The 23,184-nt window shown below is 45.2% G+C and overlaps 1 protein-coding gene across 1 annotated transcript in view; it reads left to right on the plus strand.

Moving 5' to 3' along the window:
- Nucleotides 1–22,522, plus strand: part of LOC102692535 (MAPK activated protein kinase 2) — a 52,095-nt gene extending 29,573 nt beyond the window's left edge. Inside the window, exons 2-10 of the mRNA XM_006628566.3 lie at nucleotides 2,027–2,166; nucleotides 13,324–13,388; nucleotides 13,638–13,717; nucleotides 13,991–14,117; nucleotides 14,522–14,597; nucleotides 15,688–15,812; nucleotides 17,482–17,567; nucleotides 18,258–18,338; nucleotides 19,802–22,522. Of these exons, the coding sequence (XP_006628629.1) occupies nucleotides 2,027–2,166; nucleotides 13,324–13,388; nucleotides 13,638–13,717; nucleotides 13,991–14,117; nucleotides 14,522–14,597; nucleotides 15,688–15,812; nucleotides 17,482–17,567; nucleotides 18,258–18,338; nucleotides 19,802–19,939 (918 nt within the window). The 3' untranslated portion in view covers nucleotides 19,940–22,522. The remainder of the gene's footprint in view (nucleotides 1–2,026; nucleotides 2,167–13,323; nucleotides 13,389–13,637; nucleotides 13,718–13,990; nucleotides 14,118–14,521; nucleotides 14,598–15,687; nucleotides 15,813–17,481; nucleotides 17,568–18,257; nucleotides 18,339–19,801) is intronic.
- Nucleotides 22,523–23,184: the final 662 nt, after the last annotated feature.

Consider the following 23,184-nt stretch of genomic DNA (forward strand, 5'->3'; position numbering starts at 1 on the left):
GGGTGCTGGTGACCCCGGGTCTCTCTGCGGTCTGCGCTGCGTGGGGAAGGTTTTTTATAACCAGTGAACGCTGATGTCCTTATTTGGGTTCTGTGGAGGTGCCCTGCTGGTGTAGTGGGTGCATTCTTCAGTTCTTATCTGGGGCTCAGACCAGCGCGATAACGGGCAGGCGGGTATTTCTGCACTTCCGAATGAGGGACAGCTGCCGAGTGTACTGGCCTTTTTTTGAACTCGTGCTTGGCCTCCCCCAGAACTGTGTGGATGTGTGGGGGGGGGGGGGCAGGCTGGGATTAGTATGGGAATGTGCCAAGTAGAAGTTTGTTGAGAAATTCCGCACAACAGCACGGAGGACGTGACCTTTCCTCTTTCATCTGAGCCTGTTTAGGACACCTGTCAGCCTCTGGTCCAGGGCGGATCGAAGTGGGCAATGAGCAGGCTGCTGCTGGCCTCTGCTCTGCCTCCCTCCTCTCAGCCCCACGGTGGTCAGACAGACTGGGCTCTGTTTCAGTCCAGCATTTCTTTTCCTTGGGAAATCTGGGAATTGTCTCCCAGAATGTTGTCCCCCCTCCTGGCTTTGCCTGTGCCTGTTATGAGTTCTCTTGCACAAGGTTTTCGTAAGGTTTGGTCGGGTTTTTCCAAGTGCTCTGAAGTACGTTTGGTAATTCCTTCACCGGAGTGCACTTCTTTCCTTCTTTTATCCAGTTCAGTGAGTAGCCATCTCCCGTGTCGGTGGATTAACACACAGAGCGCTGGCCCCTCGGCTGTCTCTAGGGGTTGCTAAGCTCCTGTCATCACTCAGGACTGCTGGCTATTAATAGCGTCCTGGCTGTCTCCCAGTATGTGAACCACTAGGGGCGTCCAGCTGCTCTGACAGCAGCTAATGATTACCAGGATGTGGTCAGTTGTCCCTGGAGCAGTGTAGACGCTCCGTCCCTGACCCTTCGGACAAATTCGGCAGCATGAGATACGTCACAGGCAGCCCGTTTTGTGTTTGTGGCTTCGGGTAATTTTTCTTGTCAAATGTGTTTGTAAAGGGACCGTAAAAATAACTAACAACAAAAACGGTTTTTAGTTTGGAAAAATAAGTCAGTGGTTCCATGGTCAAATGGTGTTTTCACTTCTTTCATGCTGGATTCACTGGCAGAATTGTTTCCGATTCTCACAGCCACTCAGTAGTATGTGCTCATAATTGTATAAAGGGCTTTTATATTTAGATATGGCAGCCGGTTCTTTATCACCTGACTCATCAGATTTTAGGGTGTGAAGACTAGAGTTAGGAGATTCCTGCAGAGGGTTAGGGGCTCAGACTGTATCCCAGATAACACTAAGGGGTGTCTCAGCTGTTCAGAGCACTAGAAAAAATGCGCTTTTCAGTCAGAGGTGCAGCAAGCCCTGACTGTGAGCTTGCTCCGAGCCTGTGGTCTCGATCGGAGAGTCCGAAGCTGAAAACATGAATGACCCAAAGCTTGGTCAGCAGCTGAAAATCGTCTGGGAAAATAAACTGCAGCTTAACATTTGTCAGGCTTTAAATCAGATTTCGCCAAGCTGGTCACAATCATTCAGACTTTATTTTATGGTCAAGCAATAGAAACAGATGGTGGGCCAGAGCTTGTGACTCCTGCTCTTCCCCTCCAGATGGCAGCATTCTATTGGAAACAAGCAAAGATGTGGGTCAGCACCTGGAGTGGCAGTTCCCAGCTCTCGCCACAGGGGGGCGGTCAGCACCCGTTTCTTCGTGCTGTTGCTGCCGTGCGTCGTCAGGTGTAGCTACATCTTAACCTGCAGCAGAAGTGTTCGGCTCGTAGGCTGTTTATCACCTGCTGAGACACGGTTAGCAAGTACCTCTTTGTGTAGACACCCAGGATGGAGTAAAAATCATTTGTTCTTCCCCTCTCCCCTCTTTCCTTCCCTTTTCTCTGCGCTTCCTTTCTTTCTTTCCTCTTTTCCCCCATCCCTCTCGTTCCCCTTTCTCCTTCCTCCCTGCCGTCTCTCTCTGACCCCCCACCCCCCATCGGCGCTCTCTCAGATGCTGCAGGACTGCCCCAAGGCACGCCGGGAGGTGGAGCTGCACTGGAGGGCGTCCCCCTGCAGCCACATCGTGCGGATTGTGGACGTCTACGAGAACCTGTACCAGAGCAAGAAGTGTCTGCTCATCGTCATGGAGTGGTAGGTGCCCCCCAAAAAAGCCAGCCCCTTCCCCGTCGGGCTCCGCAGCTGTAACTCGGCTCAGGCTGCACGCCCACACCCTGCGTGGGGAAGTCCAGCGAAAAATCCTGTGTCCCCCCCAGTGTGCTCATGGTAGCATAGTGCCATAATTAGAACATCTTTCTGGAAGAAGTCTGTAATGTGACTAATTACTGTTGAGGCACTGTTTTTTTTTTCAAGGTGCATGTTTGTACAGCAGGGTTCAGCAGGAGCAAAGCCCCTTTCTAAAGGGTCAAGAGCCCAGACAACTGCTCCACGGTGCTCTGCAAACACAGCACCAGCTTGCACGGGCCGCCATGAAGGAACTGGCCTGTGTGCTCTAACAGCATAGCAGCTAAACATGCAGCCTTGGAATAAGAGCCGTGGCAGATGCAGACAGAATTGTCAACACCCTCTGTCTCTCTCATCCACGCATGCAGAAACACCCTGCTTCTGTCTGCAGCGGAAAGAAAACATCCATTATTGTGGCTCCACACACTTGTCAGTAATATGACAAGGCAGTGCGACGCGCTTTCCGCTGGGCCAGGCGCTGAAGTACACGCAGGTCGTCTTGACAGACCAGACTGCTGGGTCGTGACTCCATTAGACAGGGTCTTATGTGAGCAGGCAGCCCGGCAGGTGTCGCCGTCTTGGTGGGCCTGTTGGCTCAGTGAGAGACCTGTAAAGAAGCACTTTGTGCACAGGAGGTGCCGCTGTGGATGAAAAGGTTGCACAGAGCTGGTAAATCCGGCTTGGGAATGATCACATTATCACTGACAGCTCCTGCCCTGCAGGGGCATGGCTCAGCCCACCCTCCTGAAATTCCTGGCTCTGTAGCTCCTGATTCGCAGGCTATGCATAAGCTTTATGGTATCAGTGGTATCAGTTCCATCAGGCGAAAGGTTTGCAAGGTGGAACAACTCTTGGTGTTTTCTCATCCATCCGCATACTCACACCCTATATCTACACACATTACAGGAACCATAGGTAGTGTGAAGTTTCTTGAGAAATGCAGAAATAAGTCTGGTTATGAAAGTGCACTCTTGGCTTCTAGGGGAGAGGTCACTGGTGCCTGGTGTTTGAGGCAGTGAGTGCACAGTAGGATTCTGTGTGTTCCCCACTTGAACATCACTGTGTTAGGCTGATAGGATTGGGCCCGACTCAATTCTTCCCATTTGAATGACTTGCCTTGTATCCAGAACGCTGTAGGCATCAGGGCCCGATAAAGCACACTCCTTCTCGCTACGTGAGTTGCTCATGAATTTTGTGTACTGTTAGCACTTACTGGCCTGTTCGGACCGCCCAGAGGCAGGGTCAGGCACCTTTCAGTATTTTATTAAATGGGTTTCTACTAAGATGGCACTGGAGAGCACAGGGAACTTAGAACGGCTTTTTGAAAGTCTGATGAGTAACGCGAAGCCCATTTCACTGGGCGCTACACAGCTTCAGAAGCTCGTTGGCCCAGCTGTGATTTTGGAGTGAAACACCTTGCTTCTTCATAGTGCTATGCAAAGTTAGGTCTGAGCAGTATGCAAATCCGAAAAGCTAGAGAGCGTCAGTCTCGCGTTTCTGGGGTGGAGAGGGTAATTATAACAGTGCCAAAATTAAAAACGGAGGTGGCACACTGTGTCCGTGCGCTGACCCCTCAGGAGGGACAGGTCGTACACTGTGTACAGCACAGACCTGAACAATGGGGGGAAAACCCGGGACTTTGTCAATCGGGCCAGAGAGGTTTAAGTTATTTTGCGAGTTTTTTCAATGCTGGCCTCTGTGCACTTGGCAGTAATTAACGGTATACTTCCGTCCCACAGTGGTTTTTGCCTGGTCCTGGCAGCACACTGGTCAGTGGAGCTCTGTTGAAGTACAGTGGTTTCCTGGCAGGGGATCTGGTTGTCCAGGGGTCAGCGGGTCAGCTCTCTATCTAGGGCAGGTTCCGCTGCGGACTTTCCCTGGAGTCCATCTGACCCCTGGAAGTGACGCCTGATGTAAAAATACCACTTCATCCAAGTCAGCAGGCTGCACACTAGTGCATTCCAGGGGCCTGTTCTGCAGACATTTCACCCAAACCATCCTGAGAGCACTCAAGTGAAAGGCTTCAGGCAGTATAAGCAGTGGTCTGACGAGTCTCGTCTTCTGGGTAATATTTTCCTTGTGTGCTTGGAGACGCCATAGTTTAAAATTTGCATTGCGGCTGCTGAGTGAAGCATACAGGTGTGACTATAAGAAACCACTTACCTGTTTTTTTTGTATTCCCAAGAAGCATTAATTAACTATGCATTTCGGTTTCTTTTTTTAGTTTGTGATGAGGTTGAGGAGGCAGTCCTCCTTTGCTCATTTTCTTTGAATTGAGGAAAACCACTGACTTTGAGGAAATGGAGATCTTGAAGTCTGGGGTGGGCGTTCTTTCAACAATTTTACACGCGGAGTTCTCATGCAGTTCGCGCTGGGGCCTCACTTTGGGTCTACAGTCTAGTTCTGACTTCCCAGGCTGGGTACAGTCATTCTCCACCTCGCAGTAGTCGCCACTCTCTGCCATGTGCCTTTCGCTTTAAATCGAGAGCTGGATCTCGGCAGCCTTTCCCATCATGACCATTTCACAAGAAAAGTAAACCACCATCTGGGAAAGCAGAGTTGCGGCCTTCTCCGATTCTGCCGTCTTTAATTTCGTTTATCGTTTCTTTTAACTTTTCGTTTCACAGTTGTTTGACAGGAAACTGATTATCAGGGCTTCCTCTGGAATTTTTTTTAGTTATGTTTTTAAATGAAATCAGAAGTTGGTTGCTTTGAAAAAAAATCTTAAAAGGCCCCCCCAGTGCCCGAAACCCCTCTCCTGTTCTGTGATCATGGAGAAGGAAAAGCCCCCCTTTCCTTCTTTCCTGCAGCCGCAGGTCTGTTTGACTTTCTCGCCAGCGGTGTGTTTTTGGGGCCGCTGCTTCATGGCTTATCAAAGGTCATGTACGAGACGAAGCGTCTGGCGGTGTGATCCTCAGGTGACTCTGGGGTTCCTCCTCGTAGAAAACCACATGCAGTCTAGAACGTGTTGGCAGCCTGTTGTACCTACTGTAACTCCCTATTATGTGGTTTTCATCACATCTAGTGCAGTGGGCTGTCCATTATACCTTGGGTGCCGGCTGATCATCTTTAAGTACGAGCTTGTTTCATTTCATTGTAAAATAACAGTTGAAGCTCTAATGGGAGTTTTAATATCGACCCCCTCCCCAGTCTTGCAACTTTTTTTTGACGTGTTTAGTCTCTGGCTGAAGGTCGTGATGCCAACCTTAAAGATCAGCCAGAAACGGCTTTGGAACAAACTGTGATGGAGAGATTGGACCGAGATAAAAAAGTGAACCGAGGTGCTCAGTTCAGACCGAAACCAGAAGACGGACTCGCAGATGGGCAGAGCGGTAGGCCTCCAGCCCATCTGAGTGACTGGGAGAGAGCTTGTTTGGCTCTGAAGCTGTTAGAGATAGCGTAGCCACTCCACTCGTATCCTGTATAGCTTTGGATTCTGCTGCAGCAGGAGCCTTTTGGCAAGCCAAGACTCCTCGCTGTCCGTGGATTAGCACTGAGTGGGTCCGAAGCCGTAGGTGCCTTGAATTTAAATCCTCAGGAGGCAGGTTGGCATTTTCCACACCTGCAGCTCCTGATGTTCAGGGCTCGAGGCCTGTTTACGTCTGCTGGCTCCTCTGCTCATTAGACCAGAAGTCTGTGCCCTCCTGCAGGACAGCACCCAAAACCACAGTCGCCTACAACCCATCCTACTCCAGGAGGTGCAAGTCTTCTGGTTTCAGTTTGAACTTGGCTTGATCCCTCCATCACAGTTTGTTCCAGAACTACTCTAGCTGATCTTAAAAGGTTACGAACGAAAGAAGGCCCCACTTCCACAACCCTAGGGGTAAGACAACCCTCCTGTTCTCAGTTTTAAAGTTTCAAATGCACGTCCACATAGTTTCCACTACTATGAACTGTTCCACTGCTCATTCTGATCAAATCTACGGGTTGACTTTTTATGTATTTGAGGATTTTAAATGTTCTTGAATATGAATCTCTCAGTCTCTGCTGTTCAGTACAGAAAAAGTGTAATTCTTCCAGCTTGTCGGTGGAAGGCGTTCCTTTAAGCCCTGGAATGTGTCTGGTCGCTCTTCTCTGGACCGATCCCACAGCTCTACAGTTTTAACATCCTTTGATTTAAAATTATATGTAATTATATTAAATAACATGATTATTGAAACGGCTCGTGACTGGAGGGCTGTTATCACTGAAGCGGTTTTTGGGTGAAACCAGAGCCAAAGAAAACCCTACAGAGTTCACAGCTTGAACCCCGGCCTTTCCTGACTGTGTGAACAGGTGCCGCATTGCCACCCGCATTTTCAGGTGTCTTGTTGTTTTGCCGACAAGATTTCCTGTTTAAATCAGACCTCTTTGCCTGTTTCGTCACTCAAGCAAGGCTGCCGGGGCCCGCGGTGGCTGGCGTGGGGCCAAACTCACCACCACACTTTCCTCTCGACACCAGCCTTCCCCCCAGGTCGCCAGATGACAGCGGAGACGCTGTCACTCCGTCAGTCGAGCAGCCTGACAGCAGCGCAGAGTTTTACGTTGCAGATTTTCTTTTTCCTATCGGCGGCGAAAAACAAAAATGCACATGACATTTGGGTTTTCTCCAGCGGAGCCCCTCGGGGACCTGCCCATGTCTCTTCACGTCTCGGCGTCTGACCGCGATCTTAATTCCCACGGCTCGCCGCGCTCCACCGTGCTCGTTTCCACGCGCAGCTGGTAAAGGCACGAAGGGCAGGTTCTGTATTTATGAAATGGTTGTTTTATTCATCATTCAGATGTGTTCTCTCTGGAAGACCAGCACGGGGGCTCGGGTTGGGCAGGAAGCTGCAGGGCTTGAGTTGCCGAGGCCGGCGTGACGCCCATCCAGCACCCAGGCAAGCCCAGGGGGGTGGACAGGCGGGACTCTGCCGAGAGGGGGCTTCTTACGGGCCCACGCTGGTCCAGGTGTGATGGGGGGCGATGTTTTGCAAATGAACAGGCTTGAGGAAGTGAATCAGTTCAGGTTATTGTAAGAGCCCCCCGTGACAAAACCCAATAGCAAGTTATGATCAGCCGGGCTGCGCGCAGTCGGATTCTGAATCAGTTGAAATTAGAGCTAACGGAGAGCGAAGCCCTGACGTGTTTTTTTTCTTCCCCTTGTGGTTTTCTGGCTTCTGTCAGTTTCTGTTCAAACTATCTGTGGCCTTAGATCATAATACCCGGTTCCCAGTGAGTGGCTGAATGGCAGTGGGAGCTTTTTTTCTTTCTCGTACAGTGTTTTTTTTTGTTGTTGTTCGAATAGCAATCGGTCTGCCAGACCCCTTTTGAGTCATGCGATCTGCTTGTCACCTCTAGCGCTGACACATGGCTCGCTCTCTCATTTAATTCCGAAACCTGTGTTTAAACCAGGAATAAGCGGTGTTGCTTATCTAGCCCTATTACAGCAAACGCTCAGTCAGAACGTCTTCAATGCCACAGACTCACGGCACATTCAGATCTTTAGGTTTTTTTTTTTTGCTGTGGCTGTTTTCACAGCATCCGAAGAAAGTGTTTTTTTAACAACTGGTTAAGAAGAAAAATGTGCATGGTATAATTGAGTAAGTGTATTAGCAGAAACCTGGACAACTTAATGGTTTTGAGTTACATATTCTTTTCATAGCTTAGCTATATGTGCATTTTCCCCCCATAGTTTCCACTTTCTGTATGTCTTCTGCTGATGTTTTCTTAGAGGTTTAGAAATGTCCCCGAGATGTAATGGACCCTTTTCAGGTGAGAAGAGTATCTTTTTCAAACACCTCAGTCCCTTAGTCGCCAAAACCGCACTGACGCCGACAACAGCTAGAAAAACAAACCTTACGTGTGGCACCAGCTCGGATGTCTTGGAACAGTGGGTGGCACCTTGTAGTTTTTTTTTCTGGCGATTGAAGTCAGAAATCAAAACGCGACACAGATTTACGTCTCATTATTAAACGACAGACGAGAAAAATCTCATTTACAAGCAGCCTGACTAATAAGGCAAATCTAGAAGGGAGGTCTTAAATGAAATTGTGTCAAGTGTCTGCCGTCCCATGCAGTTTCACCACTGGGTACATTAGCCCTCCACCGAGAAAAAGAGAACGGTATACGTTTTGAATTGAAAGCACTATAAATGTTGTTGTGCTCTTGGTTGTTGAATAATTTGCCAAACTGATTTTGGAACTGAAACTTTTTCCCAATTAACACATACCTCTCCAGTACAATGTGAGATGCAGGCTTGATGTTAAAAGGTGTGATTTCTTTAGCTGACCAGGCTTTGAATTCTACCAATGAAGTAAAGGGTGTTTTGGGGCTTAATAAGTTTCGTGGGTCTGCTTTTTGACAGTCTGCACTTATTTATTGTGTGTCTTCCTGAGCAGAAGTAGGGGTCTCCCTCGTTTTTTGACCATGGGAAAAGCTGTTAAGACTAAGGTCTTGTTGCTTGTGGCTACCTGATATAGTAGGACATCCTTCTTCTCTGAACAACAGCATTTAGGCACATATTTTTACTGCATCATATTTCACATCTGTACGGTTGTTTCTGCCCCTCCTCAAACCACATCTCTCTAGCGGTCTTCCTTGTCTTTGATTGCTGTGTTCCTTGTACTGTTGAATGGAGAAACTATTCTGAGTTCCTAGGCTGTGATCAAGGTTGTGGCCTAAGGCATCAGCATCAAACTGTCAACATTTTATAGCAGTTGTACTGTCGTAGAGGAAAAGAAGATAGGTTGTGTTTAGTTTTTAGAAACTTGTCTGCAGGGTAGCCTAGTGGTTTGCACTTCTCAGCTTTAAGTTTTTCATCTCTTCGTTCGCTTTGGTACGATTAACCACAGTATTAAAATTCAAGATGTTACCAGAATTCAGATTGAAATCAAAAAAGAAATGTAAAGGCAGGAAATGGTAAAAATGTGAATCATAATTTCATTTTTTTTTAAAGAAATGGAAATTGAATTTATCACCATTTCTTCGCTGAAATATTTTCCGTGAACTCACATTAGCTTGGCAGAAGGAATATATATATCCAAATCATCAGTTTTTTTTTCTTTAAAGATCACAGGTGAAGATTTTCCTCACTGAATCCTTTTCAAATTCTGTATTCATTATATTATATATTTGTGATATTAATTAAATTAGTGGAATTACAAGACTTCCCAATGCCATTACTTAATGTTTACAGGTCAGTCTTCATAAGTTTGTTTTAAATAAAACCATTCCAGTTTTTAAGTTCTTATTTTAATTTTATCAAGGATGTCAGCACCTCAAGTGAGAAAATGCAAAATACACAACTTCAGTCCGTTCCTAGAAGGAGACAGATGGATAAGATGTATAAATTGAGCTTTCTCTGCCTTTCTTAACAACTGGAGCCTATACCCATTTCCTGGTGATAAGTCAGTCTATCTTGAGTTTGATCTCTGGAACACTGCGTGCCTCAACTTAGTGATCTTAGTGATGTGAGATCTGACTGTTGGATGCAGCAAAATGTAGTGCAACTTTCACGGTGTCAAAAGTGTTTTTGTCAGGGTTTTTTCTTAAAGGGGAACTGCCATTCCAATTTCTCAGACTGGCTCTTTTATCTCGGTAACAAAATAAATTAAACGGTATCTCAAAATGTGACAGATTTTAAAGTGTGTAAAATCGTGACCTTTGTGAAAGTACTATGTGGTCGCCATGTTGTCGCAGGCAGTCAAGAAACTGTGGGTCTCACAACAGGTAAGAGCGAGAGTTCGCACAAATTGTGACTTAACCCAGCCCTTCCTGCTCACTAGTCTCTGGAAGCAAATGAGAAACATGGTCCCCTGTCAACCTTGATATTATGAGTGTATTTTTGTCGGCTGGCATGTTGCTCTTTTTTGTAATACATTAAAGTATGAAAAAGCATGTTGCCTTGTATGTCTCGGTTTCATGAATATATTAACTGTTATTATTGTAGCAGAATGTGCTTGGTCTGAAGCCTGTTTACAATGTAATAATGCTGCTTTCGCATCATTGGAAGATACGGTGCCTCGCTCTGACTCGCAGACAGTGACTGCAGTATGGTGCTGCGTGTAATTTGACACTTTGTCTCTTTTGTGATGTAAATAGGAGGTTGTACACGTTACCGTGTTACTTGGTAGTCTCATTGTGGTTTGAAATGCACTAACCATTGCCGACTCATTATAACCCCAGTCTGTAAAAAGTGTTGCATTCCCCTTTAAAGCAAAAGCATGCTGCTCAACTTCACAGGTTAGAGAACAGAGGTAACCAGCCTGGGTTTTGAGTAGTTCTTGCATCTGTAGGCTTTTTGTTCCACCTTTAATCTTAACTGGACAGTCCCAAAAATTGTCGGTTTCTTTGGTTTAATAACGTGTTCTAGTTTTGGTGACAGCTTGAACCGACCTGTCAAACCCACGGGACTGAAGCCTCCCAGGGTGGAGATTGGGCAGCCCTGGGTTTAGAGCAACACGCCAGGCAGTTGCTTTGCCCAGTTCTTCGGTAAAATGTCTTCTAATTGTTCAAGTTAAAATGTTCTTTTGTTTTGTTATACCTATGCTATAGGTTTGACATGAGCTCAGAATAAACCTGGCAAAGCAGGTTTTTTTTATTATTTCAGTCCACCTGGCTTATAATCCCTTATGGAATGCTGGAATGCTGGTAGGCGATTCCACAATGTCATTGGGCCAAAGTTGAACTGAGGGTTTGAAAGAAGCATTTGCAGTGTGACGTGGAACCTCTGCGGGCAGCGTCCAGTTGAGGGCTTGGGGGAGGCTAGCTGGAGCCCGTCTCTCTTGCGGGCTGCTGGGATTTCACAGGGTGGGTGTTCTGCGCTGCTGCAGGCTCTGTATGCTGCTGGCAGGAAAGCCGCATGCCGGCGGGGGTCTTCTCTGAATGGTGGTCTCCGCAGTACCTTGGGTTTCACACCCTGGTCGGGTTAAAACACAGTTCAACTGTTTTATTTTAGGTCCTTCTAATCGGCGTGGTAGTCTGAAGAAGCCCAGGTCTGGAAGCATTGCGTGGGTCTCCTAGACAGAGCGTCGGTTGTCGTGTTCAGTCAGTTTTGCACCTTGAAGTGTGCCCCAAATGTGACTTCCTGCTTCAAGGGGGAATTTTTTTGTATGTGTTGTTGTTGTTGTTCTTTTTAAGAGTGAAAAAATAAGTTATAAACTGAAATGAAGGCAGAAATGCATTTTTTGGCTCTTTGTATTTGCAGCGTTGGTGATTAATACCGAAAGTCCTGAAACGTGCTGTGGTTTTTTTCTCGTTAGAGACTTGCTCCTCGTCGGCCCGCTTGCCCCAGGTAACAAGCTGTACCCTGGCCCCGGCTTCTCATGTGGTTATAGATATGTGCCAGTTTTTTTGACAGAGAGGAAATAGCAGCTATTTCCCCTTTGTGACAGAACTTGGGCCGTCTGCTGTTAGAATAACAAAAAAAAATGGGTTTTGGGGTGAAAAAAAAAATTAGAAAAATCACAATAAAAACCACAATATGTCGGTTATTTTGAAAATTTACATAAAATTGGGCTAGAGTTAAAAGATGTCGGACGTACGTTGCGTTTAATATACAACATTATAAATAATTGGTTATTTCATTGCCTGTTGTGTTGTATTTGTCTATCATTTGCAAACAATAAAAATACAATATCTGAGTTAAGCACAGGTTACTGTTTGAGAGGATTGTGGCACATGATAGCAATACTATATAGTTAATATGTCCACAATACATTCTCCGGCCACTGTTGTCTAGTTACGGTGGCAATGTGTTCAGCCCTCCTGAAGCATGGTTCTTGACGTGGTTCTGGAGAGGTGGGGAAGCTGGCTCTATGGTTTTTGTTGGTTTATGGTGTTACCCAGGAGAATCCTGTGGCTTGTTTGACAAGGTAATGGGATTGATGTCTGCTTGTAAAACAGGATGCATTTGGCCTGACAGATGGCGGTATCTCTGTGTACATAGGCAGGGGTCAGGGGTTCTCTTCCTGAGGATCTGTGGTCATGGGATGTAACCTGATCCGTCATTGCTGTCTTAGTCCCCCTAATGAACTCATTAAGGAGCTAGTAATAGGTTTATTCCATGCTGAAAAAAAGAAGAAAGAGAACACAACGTTTTGGCCATGGAGCCTTCTTCAGGTGTCATTAAGGAGCTGATTGTGAGGAAGGTCCAAAATGGAGTGGAGGGGGCAATAAATTCAGTATCCCTCAGATGAGTCATGCAAACCAAATTGTAAAACTTGGCAGACCCCGATGAGTTGTGGCTTGAGACAAAAGATTTTGTGATGCAGAAAAAGAACAAAGGTTTGGTTTGATGGTGTGTTATGCTATAGCAGAATTCTTATGACTATGGTCTAACAGCGTGCTTTTTCTGACTTTATTCATCACCTGCAATCTTACAGTAAAGATTTGTGCAATTTCCAGAAGAGCTAGTAAACTGTTTGGGACATTGAAGAATTGAAGTAAAACGAAACAGGTTCTTTGGAAAGACTATTTTATTTATTTAAGTCTATTTATAAAGCTAAAGAACCAGAGGTTTCTTCTTACCATTTGAAATACATCACATTTTTAGTGAGTACGAATGACGCCATCTCTTACCAACTGTCCTTAGTTATTTTGCCATGTTTTTTTGTGACTGAAGGATTGGCATATTTGCTTTCTAGAAATATGTATGCATCATTTGTGCATGCAATATTGGCCTTTATGTATTTTAATTACCTTTCTCTTTTCTGCAGAAAAGAACACAGAAAATGTACACGATACATAAAGTCTGTTCTAATTGTCATGCTGTCAGATTTCTATTTTAAATGTAGTTTTTGATGATTCAAGGATTAACCAAATCATTTCACATTACTCTTAAAGAACATCTGCTGAGTATTGGCTTTATCACGTTCTGTGGTCAAAAAACATTCTGTGCCGTTGGCACGTTACGTCTGTAGAAATGCGTCTGAATCATTAATATCCTGCCTTCACTTGTGAACGTCGGCAAGGAAGAGGTGTGAAATGCAAGTTTTTTGTCACCGTCTCCGTTTCCATGCAATGTGGTGACCGTTGCACGGACGCTTCAGATGCCTCTTCTCCTTCGTGCTGCGATGCGTACTGCAGTGCTCCCTTCGTGTTTTGCAGCATGGATGGCGGAGAGCTGTTTAGCCGAATTCAGGACCGAGGGGACCAGGCCTTCACTGAGAGAGGTATGGAGGCTCCTCCGTGTGCTGTACCCACACCTGGAGCTCTGAGTACAGGTCTCCTCAGTCCAGTGGTTTACCAAGTGCTGTACCCATTCTGTTCCACAATTCCCAACTGACAAGAGCCCATCACCACTGCAGTCTCGAGCAGAAACCGCATAGCACGCTGGTCATGTACATTTATTTCAGAAATTAATGGATATAATTTGCTATTGCGTCTAGTGATACAGTTTCCTCCTTCCCCTGTCCTTTTAGAGGCCTCCGATATCATGAAGAGCATAGGGGAGGCTATCCAGTTCCTGCACGGCATCAACATTGCACACCGAGACGTCAAGGTAAAGCTTCCCGTTGTCTGAGTGGTGACAGGGTCGGGAAGGGGGACAGAGTTCAATTTTTCCAATATATTGTCATTGATTAACAGTTTCCCTAAGCAAACACATGGGAACACCAACCACAGGCCTTTCGCTTGCAGGCCCAGCCCAAGAGTTCAGGTTTCCAAATGCCCGAAGAAGGGCTGGCACATCCTGGCCTGTCCTCTGCACACTGCAAACGTATGGAAAAGCAGTTTGTAGAAATGTGGTGTGATTGTCTCCTTTCCTGTTTTACAGCCAGAGAACCTGCTGTATACCTCTAAGAGGCCCAATGCTGTCCTGAAACTGACAGACTTTGGGTTTGCCAAAGAAACCACTACACACAACTCCCTGGCCACACCCTGCTACACACCCTACTACGTGGGTAAGAATCCTCCAAAAGGCTGCACATTGAAGCACTGGAACCTGTGTGCGAGATGGTTTAATCGTCCCCAATGTGGAGCGAAAGTTTCTTCATGCTTCTCTTTACGTAGACTTTAGTTTAAGTTATACAAAGGATCGGATTTCTTATGTACTGTTTTATGAAGACTCAGCGGGGTGGGGCTGTAGTTTTCCTTTTCCTGCAAAGGGCAAGAATTTGTTTCAGATTTTCTTTAACTGTATTGTGTTTTATGGTTCCCTAATGCACTGAAGTGTTTCTTCTGGATAGGTTAATGTTCAAGAAGGGCTAAAATAGCTTTGAGAAAGTTGTAAATGGGTCTGGAATTTTTAAAAATATAAAAGAAAAAAGGAAAATCTTGGTTCTCATTTTGTTCTTTTCATTTTTAGCCCCTGAGGTTCTTGGTCCCGAAAAGTACGATAAGTCATGTGACATGTGGTCTCTGGGCGTCATCATGTACATCCTGTAAGTGAATGAACTTTGGCTTGGAGAGGAGCAGGGGGCTTCCTGTAGCCAGTTTGTCAAAAGGCTGTTTACACCTCTGTGTCCACATAGATAACATCTACCTTTGGTTTCTTAGGGGGAAAAAAGCTTTACTTTAAGATAATAAAAAGGCATCTGGCAAATTGCTTTTCCAGCAATTACTGGAGAGTAACAAGGGTACTTGCCTGAACAGAAAACCGAACAGCACCTGCCCTGGCCTTGCTGCTGCACTGACAAATGTGTGGCTGTAAAGTTAAGTTTCATCAGGAACTTATGACTGTTTATCCTCGCAAGAATGAATTGGGAGCCTGAAGGGTAATCCCAGGAGCTTGCCTGTATCAAGCCAGATTGCTGTAAAAGTGTATTAAAATGTAGTGAAATTAAGCTACAAAATAAAGCACAAACTTGGGCAAAGCGTGGCGATTGAAGAGTGGCAGGATAAATAAAATGTCAGAGCACAGGTTGAGCTGTGTCACCCAGAGGTCACGGATTTGAGCCAGGGGCATGTCACCAGTCAGCCTTGACCTAGATTTCTCAAGGGAGCTGTCAGAGTCTCCCCAGGGTGGGGTTGGTATTAGTCGGCCAGAGCTGTGTTAATTATTGGAGAAACGGCAACTCCAGTTACTTGCAGTGACATCAGTGAGAGACGTGATTCCCCTACCCCCAGCACGAACTCTCCCACAGGGCACTGTGATCATTGCAGACTGGCAGGACCAGTGTCAGGGCATTGCTGTCACTGTGGGTGTACAGGAGTCACTGCCAGAGTGCAGACTCTGATATCAATTGCTGATTTTCAAAGTGTATTGGAATGAAATAACACAAAGTAATGGGTGATTCCAGGTCTTTTTCTTAAAATGTGTGGTAACCATGCAGGTCCTCCCATCGCATAATTCCACAAAGGAATTCCTTCTCCAGGATATCCTTCTGGTAATGGCCTTTGCAGAAGCATAAGGACATTAAGTTGGCAAATGAAGGCAGGGTTTTAAGCCCATCTGTCTTGTTGGCTTTAAGGCTTCCTTGGTGTGCCTGTGCTGTGAAGCATTCCTCATCTTCCACCCTCTCTCCCCTGCAGGCTCTGTGGCTATCCGCCTTTCTATTCCAATCACGGCCTGGCCATCTCTCCGGGGATGAAGAAACGGATCCGCATGGGGCAGTATGAGTTCCCCAATCCGGAGTGGTCGGAGGTCTCGGAAGAAGGTACGCCAGCCAGTGTGCCCTGGGCTTGGGGATTTTGGGGCGGCTCTTTGGGAAGAGTGGACAAAATGTCTTCTGTTTGCTACGGTCAGGAAGAGATTAGGTGTGTCTGTAGTTTCTCAAGACTTCAGGAGCTGGTAACTGCCTAATTGCACTAATTAGTAACTAACATGGGTCAATGTACAGTAGTTCATGTACTGAGATGCAATTTTTTTCTGAATTTTAAGAGAATGTTTTGTATGTATGTAATGAGCCATTACTTAGACATTTTAACGCAGAAGTGTGGTGCCTTTTAAGAGCTTCCCTGTTACTAGAAAGATCAACAAGCAGTTAGTGTTGTTTTAAATAAAGTAGTACTCAGTTACTTTTTAAATCAGGGTCACCTAAATTTGCAAATTTATGAAGTTTGAAAACAAATTATCTCGCACCGGAAGACTTCAGTTTCACTAGTAACACAACCTAGGTGCCAGCAGCTACACAAAACTGCAAGTTTTCTAATTTCTTGAGTGGAATTCTAGGGATTCTCAGGTCTGGCTTCCTGTTTTTGTACTTCAGTAATATTTTTTCTCAGCTCTGCCACTTGTGATTTTCAGCAGCCACTCGTGATGGATCTGAGACTCGCAGACATGCAGCAGCAGTGTCACGCTGCTGTTTCCACAGAAACTAAACAAGAGAAAACACATTGCAGCCGTTTCACTGTAACTTCTGGTTCAGAAAGGGCTCCCAAGTCAGGGGTCGCTGGTCACCGCAGTGATCTTTGTTTTTTAGCTCAGAGTGCAAATTGATGGAGCTACTCATTTGTGAAGGACTCTTTTACCATTTAATGGTGCCTGCAAATGGAGGAGAACGAGAACATCTGACCTTAGTACAAGTAAACTCCCTCCTTCATCCCTCCATCCCCGTAGTCAAAATTAACATCAAAACAGAAGACCAGTGTCGAACAACAGATGAGAGAAGAACACTAACAGAGAAGGAAAATAATGAAAACGGTAGAAGTTTCATCATTTCTGTTCCAGTCTCCCAGGTGTGAACTGTCCAGAGTTGGAAATCTGGAAAGCTTCAGGAAAGGGATTTCTTCAGGAATAAAGGATTTATTGGAAAAATGATGCTTTTATAATGGATTTTGACTCCGAAATAGGAAAAGCCGTTGAGGTGCTTATGAATTTGAATCGGTCAAATAAAATATCTCATTCCGAAAGCTCCAATTACTGAGTTGTTGGTGGAACTGGTGGTTCAGTGGAGTGGTCAAGAGCTTAGATAGACCAAGCCCCAGCAGGCACGGCAGTCACGAGCGCCCTGCACTGGGTAGCTCTGCCCTGCCTGGCAAGCCGTCAGGCATCAGTTTGTTTTCTTCTTGTGAAGAGGGGGGGGGGGGGCTGTGTGGGTGGGGGGACAGTTCCAGATTGCTGGCGCTCACATGTGGAAGAGGAGAAGGTTGACATACAGGAATGAGCAAGCTGGGACCGAGGAGCGCGGCAAGATTGTCCCCCCTGTACATGTCTGATTTAGTGCACGCACTTTCACAGACAGACAAGCCAACCTCATGGGAATTGACTCGGCTGCTGCAGGGCAGTGTTCGCGGGCCATCGGTTTTATGCTAATGCTTTCGTTATTCTTGAGGGACAAAAAATACCAGGTGAATCATTTGGTGCCTTTTCCCTCCCCCTTTCAGCAAAGCAACTAATTAGACACCTCCTGAAGACCGAACCCACTCAGAGGATGACAATAACGGAGTTCATGAACCACCCCTGGATCAATGTAAGATTGTCACAAGCTTTGTCAGTTCAGCCCGCTGGCTGGTGTGTGTGTAGCAGTAGCTCACAGTGGCGCGGGTGCAGATGGGGGATGTCCTTGGCTGGCTGCGCTAATGCAATAAGATTGATAAATCGATGAATTTGTACCTCCTGTTCTGGGGCTGCACAGCCCACATGAGAAGAGGGCGGTGGAGAGGTGGGTGTTGGTTCTGAGATGCGTCACACTGGGCCACCCGATTTTCAAATGAAAATCCTGAAATGTCCAGTCTGTATTTTATGAGTGGCATCTGAGCGGGAGCTGTACAGCCCGATAATTTTACATTTCATGAGCGAAGAAGAAAACTGCGGGGGGTGGGCTTAAACACGTGATGTAACAGATTTCCAGATTTGCACAACGACCAGGATTTGTTTCATGAAAAATGTTGGTCAGGCCTTTTGCTTGACACTTATTTTGCGGAGAACAATGAGGGGAAGCCGAGTTGCGGCTGATCATTTTTTTTTTTTAGCAGTGTGGGAGCGATAGAAACTCCTTGGGTTTTATCACTAAGACAGAATACAAAACCCCTTGGACCTAGACAAAGCGCAGGAAGCTGGGCAGTGCAAGCTGGCTGTCCTGCAGCACCGGGGAAACGAGACGGCTCATTTTTGCTCTGTTCTCTTTGTGCACGTGTGTTCTGCGATCGGCGGTGTCCAGCAATCGATGGAGGTGCCACAGACCCCTCTCCACACCAGCCGGGTCCTGAAGGAGGAGAAGGATGTGTGGGAGGATGTCAAGGTAATCAGAGGCGTGCTCGTGCACTCTCGACAATCGCCATATCGCGGCGGTACTGGCTCAGGGTCCTGAACAATGGCTGAACGAAAGAAGCAGGCCAGCTTGTCTGTTTAACTGAGGCCTGGAGAAAGAGAAACCGTTTTCCCCCTTCCAGTCCTGCGGACCCTGGTGTCTTCAGGTTTCTGCCATGTGGGGGCGCTCTCACTTGCCACATTTTTAACCCCTTTATTAGACATATAAATGGGCTTTATTTGACCTCTTGAATAGATATGTGGCTTGAGGCTTTCTTTGCTAAGCATCATTCCATTTGTTTCAGAGATTAAAGCTCTAATTCACAAAATGCAAGTCAGGTGATTGGGTGGGTAGCTTGGCTAATGTGAAACCAGAAGGGGTCATCAGGGCTGTGATGAGAACTGTCCAGGAACAAAACAGAATAGCCACATACTGTCCCTTTAGATCTTATTGCCCTTTAGAAATACCAAGTTACAAAGTGAGGTATGTTGTCATGTGCTCACAGTGGTCCAGTCTTCTGTTTTTATGTTGGTGGTAAACATTTGTGTGAATGTTAAAAGCAAAAAATGAGGTTTGCTTTTATGTTAGCTGTGCGGGGTGACTGCAGAGTAGAATTTGTATTGGAAGTCAAAAGTAAACTTAGCCGATGGAAAGAAGTTTTTGGGAACGTCTGTGAAGTCCTCCCAGCATCCAGGGCAGTATGTGGCTCTTGAAAACAATCTATACTAAAACCTTTCTGCAGTTGTGTGCTCTATTACTGCTACACAACGCTATTTACAAATACACAAACAAAATGTTTGCTGTACCAAGCAAGTTCTCTAAAGAATTACATCAGAACAATTGTCCTGCTGTCAAAGAAGCATCCTCATAATAGATTAAAGAACAGGAGCATAACTCCCCTCCTGGAGGGTCAGTTATATAATTTAAGTCATTATTTGCTGAACTGGACATAGTGAAAAAGCTGGAGATGTTTAAAGAGACCCGTGAAATCTGCTGGACAGAGGCCCTTGAGGACTGTAGTTGGGCAGAAACCTGTTGAGTCTTGAGCAGAGGATTTAAGAAATGGATTTCAATCTTGCTGAAAAGGGGAGACTGAATTTATATGCAGAATGGAGGGGTTCTGGGGCGAACTTCCCAGACAAGCTTTGGCAGGTAACACTCTGGGATTCTGTGAGACATAGCTGGCTAGAATTTGGGGATCAATGAGGTACCAGTAATCAAATGAGCAAAATGGACCGAACGGCCTCCTGTCATTTGTGACTATTCTTATGTTCTTTTATAAGTGTGTCAAATCGAGACCAGGAGTTGCTGATGGTGCTTTGAACTACTCTCTCGGATTTTACTGGCAGACTCCTTCAGCATGGCTCATCTTTGACTTTCAGTTTTGTACAGCCTGCACAGGTGTTTTGGTACAAAGTGTTTAATATTTTTTAAATCTCTATTTGTTACCTCAGGAGGAAATGACCAGCGCCTTGGCGACCATGAGAGTTGATTACGAGCAAATAAAAATCAAAACAATTCAGGACGCCTCTAACCCTCTGCTCATGAAGAGGAGGAAGAAAAATACCGGCTCGGACCCGCCATCCCTCTGAGTGGCCCTCTGGATGCATTGTCGCTGCCAGAAAGCAATAATGATCCCAAAATCATGGAAACACACCCGGATTTTCAGAAGTGTAAAAAAAAAATAGGAAAAGTATTTTTTCCTTCTCGATTTTTTTTTTAAAGCAATTCCTTTGTTTTTATTATTCACTTATTTTTAAATAATTAAGCACTCATTTTAAAAAAGAAGGTTTTAAAAACACTTTTTAAAAAATGCATAAGAATCAAGGAGAAACTGCAAGAGGAAACTGGAGTAAACGGTTTTGATAAAAAGTGTGAATTTCAGTGTTAAGATTTCGGTTTTCTTACGTCATTAGTGGTTTTTTTGATCATTGGATGACATTAAATCAGCTTTCCCTTTATTTCATTTTTGTAACAGGCTTACTAATTCAAAACATAAACAGGCAATCACATGAAGTGTTGATAAGCCAGTGTTTTCCCCCACTTCCATTCATTGAAAAGCTCAGTCCTCGTCCTTAAGAGAAGTCTGCTTTTCCAGAGGTAACATGTATTGCTGTGAGTTGTGCCCATTGTGTTCCCTCTCATGTAAAGCTCCATTTTGGCACTAAGCTCTGGCCATCTTTAAGCTTGGGTCTCTGGGAGTTTCTACCCCCGAACTAGCAGATTGCTGCGATGGTCCAGTAAAGAGCATGAACAGTGTGCCACAGCCAAGTTGGGTCCTGAAATAGTAGGGGAGCATGGTCATTTTTTTGGGGGGAATTGCCAGTTGTATGTTTTTCTGTGTTTAGCTTCCAGCTACAAATCCCGCAGCCACGCACAGGGTAGAATGAGGAAGAATAGTCAGGCTCCTCCTCCTTTTCCTCGAGGTCTCTTCACACCTCACACGTAGCACACTGCACTGTACCGGCGAGTCAGTGCCTGCTGGAAAAGAGGCACGTCCCTCACAGACAGTACCACTTGCCTGTCCGTACCAACCTGACCCCAGTCGAGCCCCGGGAGGCCAACGTGTTTACTGGGGTAATTGAGATCTGTGTCCTCTTCCTCCCCCCGCGCCACAGGGACAGCAGTTTCCTCATGTCAGTCTGTGTTGACAAAACGTTTTAACAAGCTTTTATGTCATTTTTTTTTTGTTCAGTAACAGTGGAGAGCCCAGATATTCCTGTCTCTTTTGTCTATAAATTGTGTGAATATGTCCAGATTGCGGTGGGCTGGGGGATGCTGGCTTGTTGACCTCATCCTCCAGGACTGCTGGTCCGTGGTGAGCAGGCAGCCTGCAGACCCGGGCTGGGAGTTCATTCGGAGAGAGAGGAGAGAGGGGGCTTCTTCTAGTTCACTCTTTGAGTTCTGTGTCTTGCAGTGTCTGCACTGCTGTGGGAAGAAAAAAAACCCACAGACTGAAAACCTGTTTTTTTGTCAGGGCTTATTTTTGTTTTGTTTGGAACATCTGGTTTTGTGACATGTCTCTGCCTCGAGTTACAACGTGCAACAAGTGAGAGTGGTCGCTAAGCCACACTGTTGGCTTTCAAGAGTACAGTATATAGACACTTGCCTCTTTCATGTACTGTTGAACTTCCCCCTTGGAGTGAAGTTCACACTGCAATGTAGATTTTGTAGTTAGCAAATGTGCACGGATTATATGAATCTTTTTCACTGCGTTTCCAGATGAGGTGAAAAAATTTTAAATATTTTTTTTTCAAAAGAATAAAACCGGGACATCAAGACTAAGGGGATGTAAATTTAGCTGCAGTAATCAGAAGTGTGTGTGGCTTCTGCCGACAGATAAGCCAGTGTGTACCAATACCTACGTCAGCATCCAGGCCTCCCCTACAAGTCTTTCAGACTTCCCTCGTGTTATTACCACAACTCCAAAAGCTCTGCAATCCTTTATGTTCTTTAAAGTTGACCAGCATCTCACGGTAAAATACCACAGTAACTTTGCACTGCATTTTCGCAGTTTTATGGAGTTCGCCACACCCGATCAGGCGTCGCCATAGTTTCCTGTGGTTTGTACTATGCTTTACCGTACCTCCTTGTACGTTACCATGATTTTGAAATAATTTCACTCTGTTATATTACACTTTACTCTATTTTTTTACATAGTATAACGGTAGACTTTAACTAGGGTCAGAGCAGTCTGGGAGAGCCTAGAGTCTTGGGATGAGATTGCTGGGTTTGTCTTTATTTTTGGAAAATGTTATTTATCTTTGTTAATATTCTGGGTTTCTGTTTTTTGAGCTTGCTCTCTGCCACTCCACTGAAACACACCTGAAGCATTAAAGGAGTTTTAAAGTTCACACAGCAGTGTTTCTAAATTAACAAAAGGTGCCAGTCAGCACTTTGGTTTAAACAGGACATTTCTCTTTAGCTCAAGTGATAAAGGGTTTAATTAACCTTCCCAAAAGCAAATTACGTGTCCCGTTTGTTAGTGGGGACATAATAAAAATCAATATCTTACTAATGGAAGTAATTATTTTTCCCAAACTTTTGTACTTTTCGGTTTCTGTGCATGTGCACATCCCGTCCAGATGACAAGAAATGTTTTGAATTATTCTTTGTCTGTTTTTGTTTTTTATTTTTTATTTTTGGTGTAGATTAAAAACAAAAACAAAAAAAAAGTTTGGTTTTGTCTTGCCTGTACTATTACCGGTTGGTTGATGTAATTTTTTTTCCCAATTTCTAAACATGATATAAGCACAAAAAGTATTTTTGTGCATATCAAAAACTGCTGTACTAATGTTCAGGTCTGCTTTCATTTTGGATTAAAACACAGAAAAAAATGTCTGTTGCAGTTTTTAAAGGACTGGAGAGAAAACACGGTTTCTGAAACTGCATAAGGTTGTGAAGTTATCAGTCAAGTAGCGTGTGCCAGGAATTTCATTTTGATCATTTATGCTGAGACACCAATTTAACCGCCCAAGGGTTTTAGTTTAAAAATGTTATTGTGCTTATTTATGGCCAGTGTGGCCTGATCCTGGTCATATGTTGGTATACAGTCATTTCTCTCCCTGCAGAAGTGTGTACCTGTTACACAGCACACTGCTGCATGCTGGGCCTGAGCACAACAGCTCAGGAGACATCCTCCGGCCTGTGGGTCTGGATTGCTGTGTGCAAGAATGGCAGTAGAACACATTTTCATTTTCAGTTTAAATATTCGGTGGAGGTGATTTTTTCATTCTGACTCCTGCTTTGCAACTGCTACTGGACGGTTCTGAGACTTTTTTTTTTGGTTGTTTTGCAGCTTTTCAAAGAAGCGGTTTTGACCTCATGGTGCAATTTC

This window comes from Lepisosteus oculatus, chromosome 5 (assembly GCF_040954835.1).
Source record: "Lepisosteus oculatus isolate fLepOcu1 chromosome 5, fLepOcu1.hap2, whole genome shotgun sequence".
NCBI lineage: Eukaryota > Metazoa > Chordata > Actinopteri > Semionotiformes > Lepisosteidae > Lepisosteus > Lepisosteus oculatus.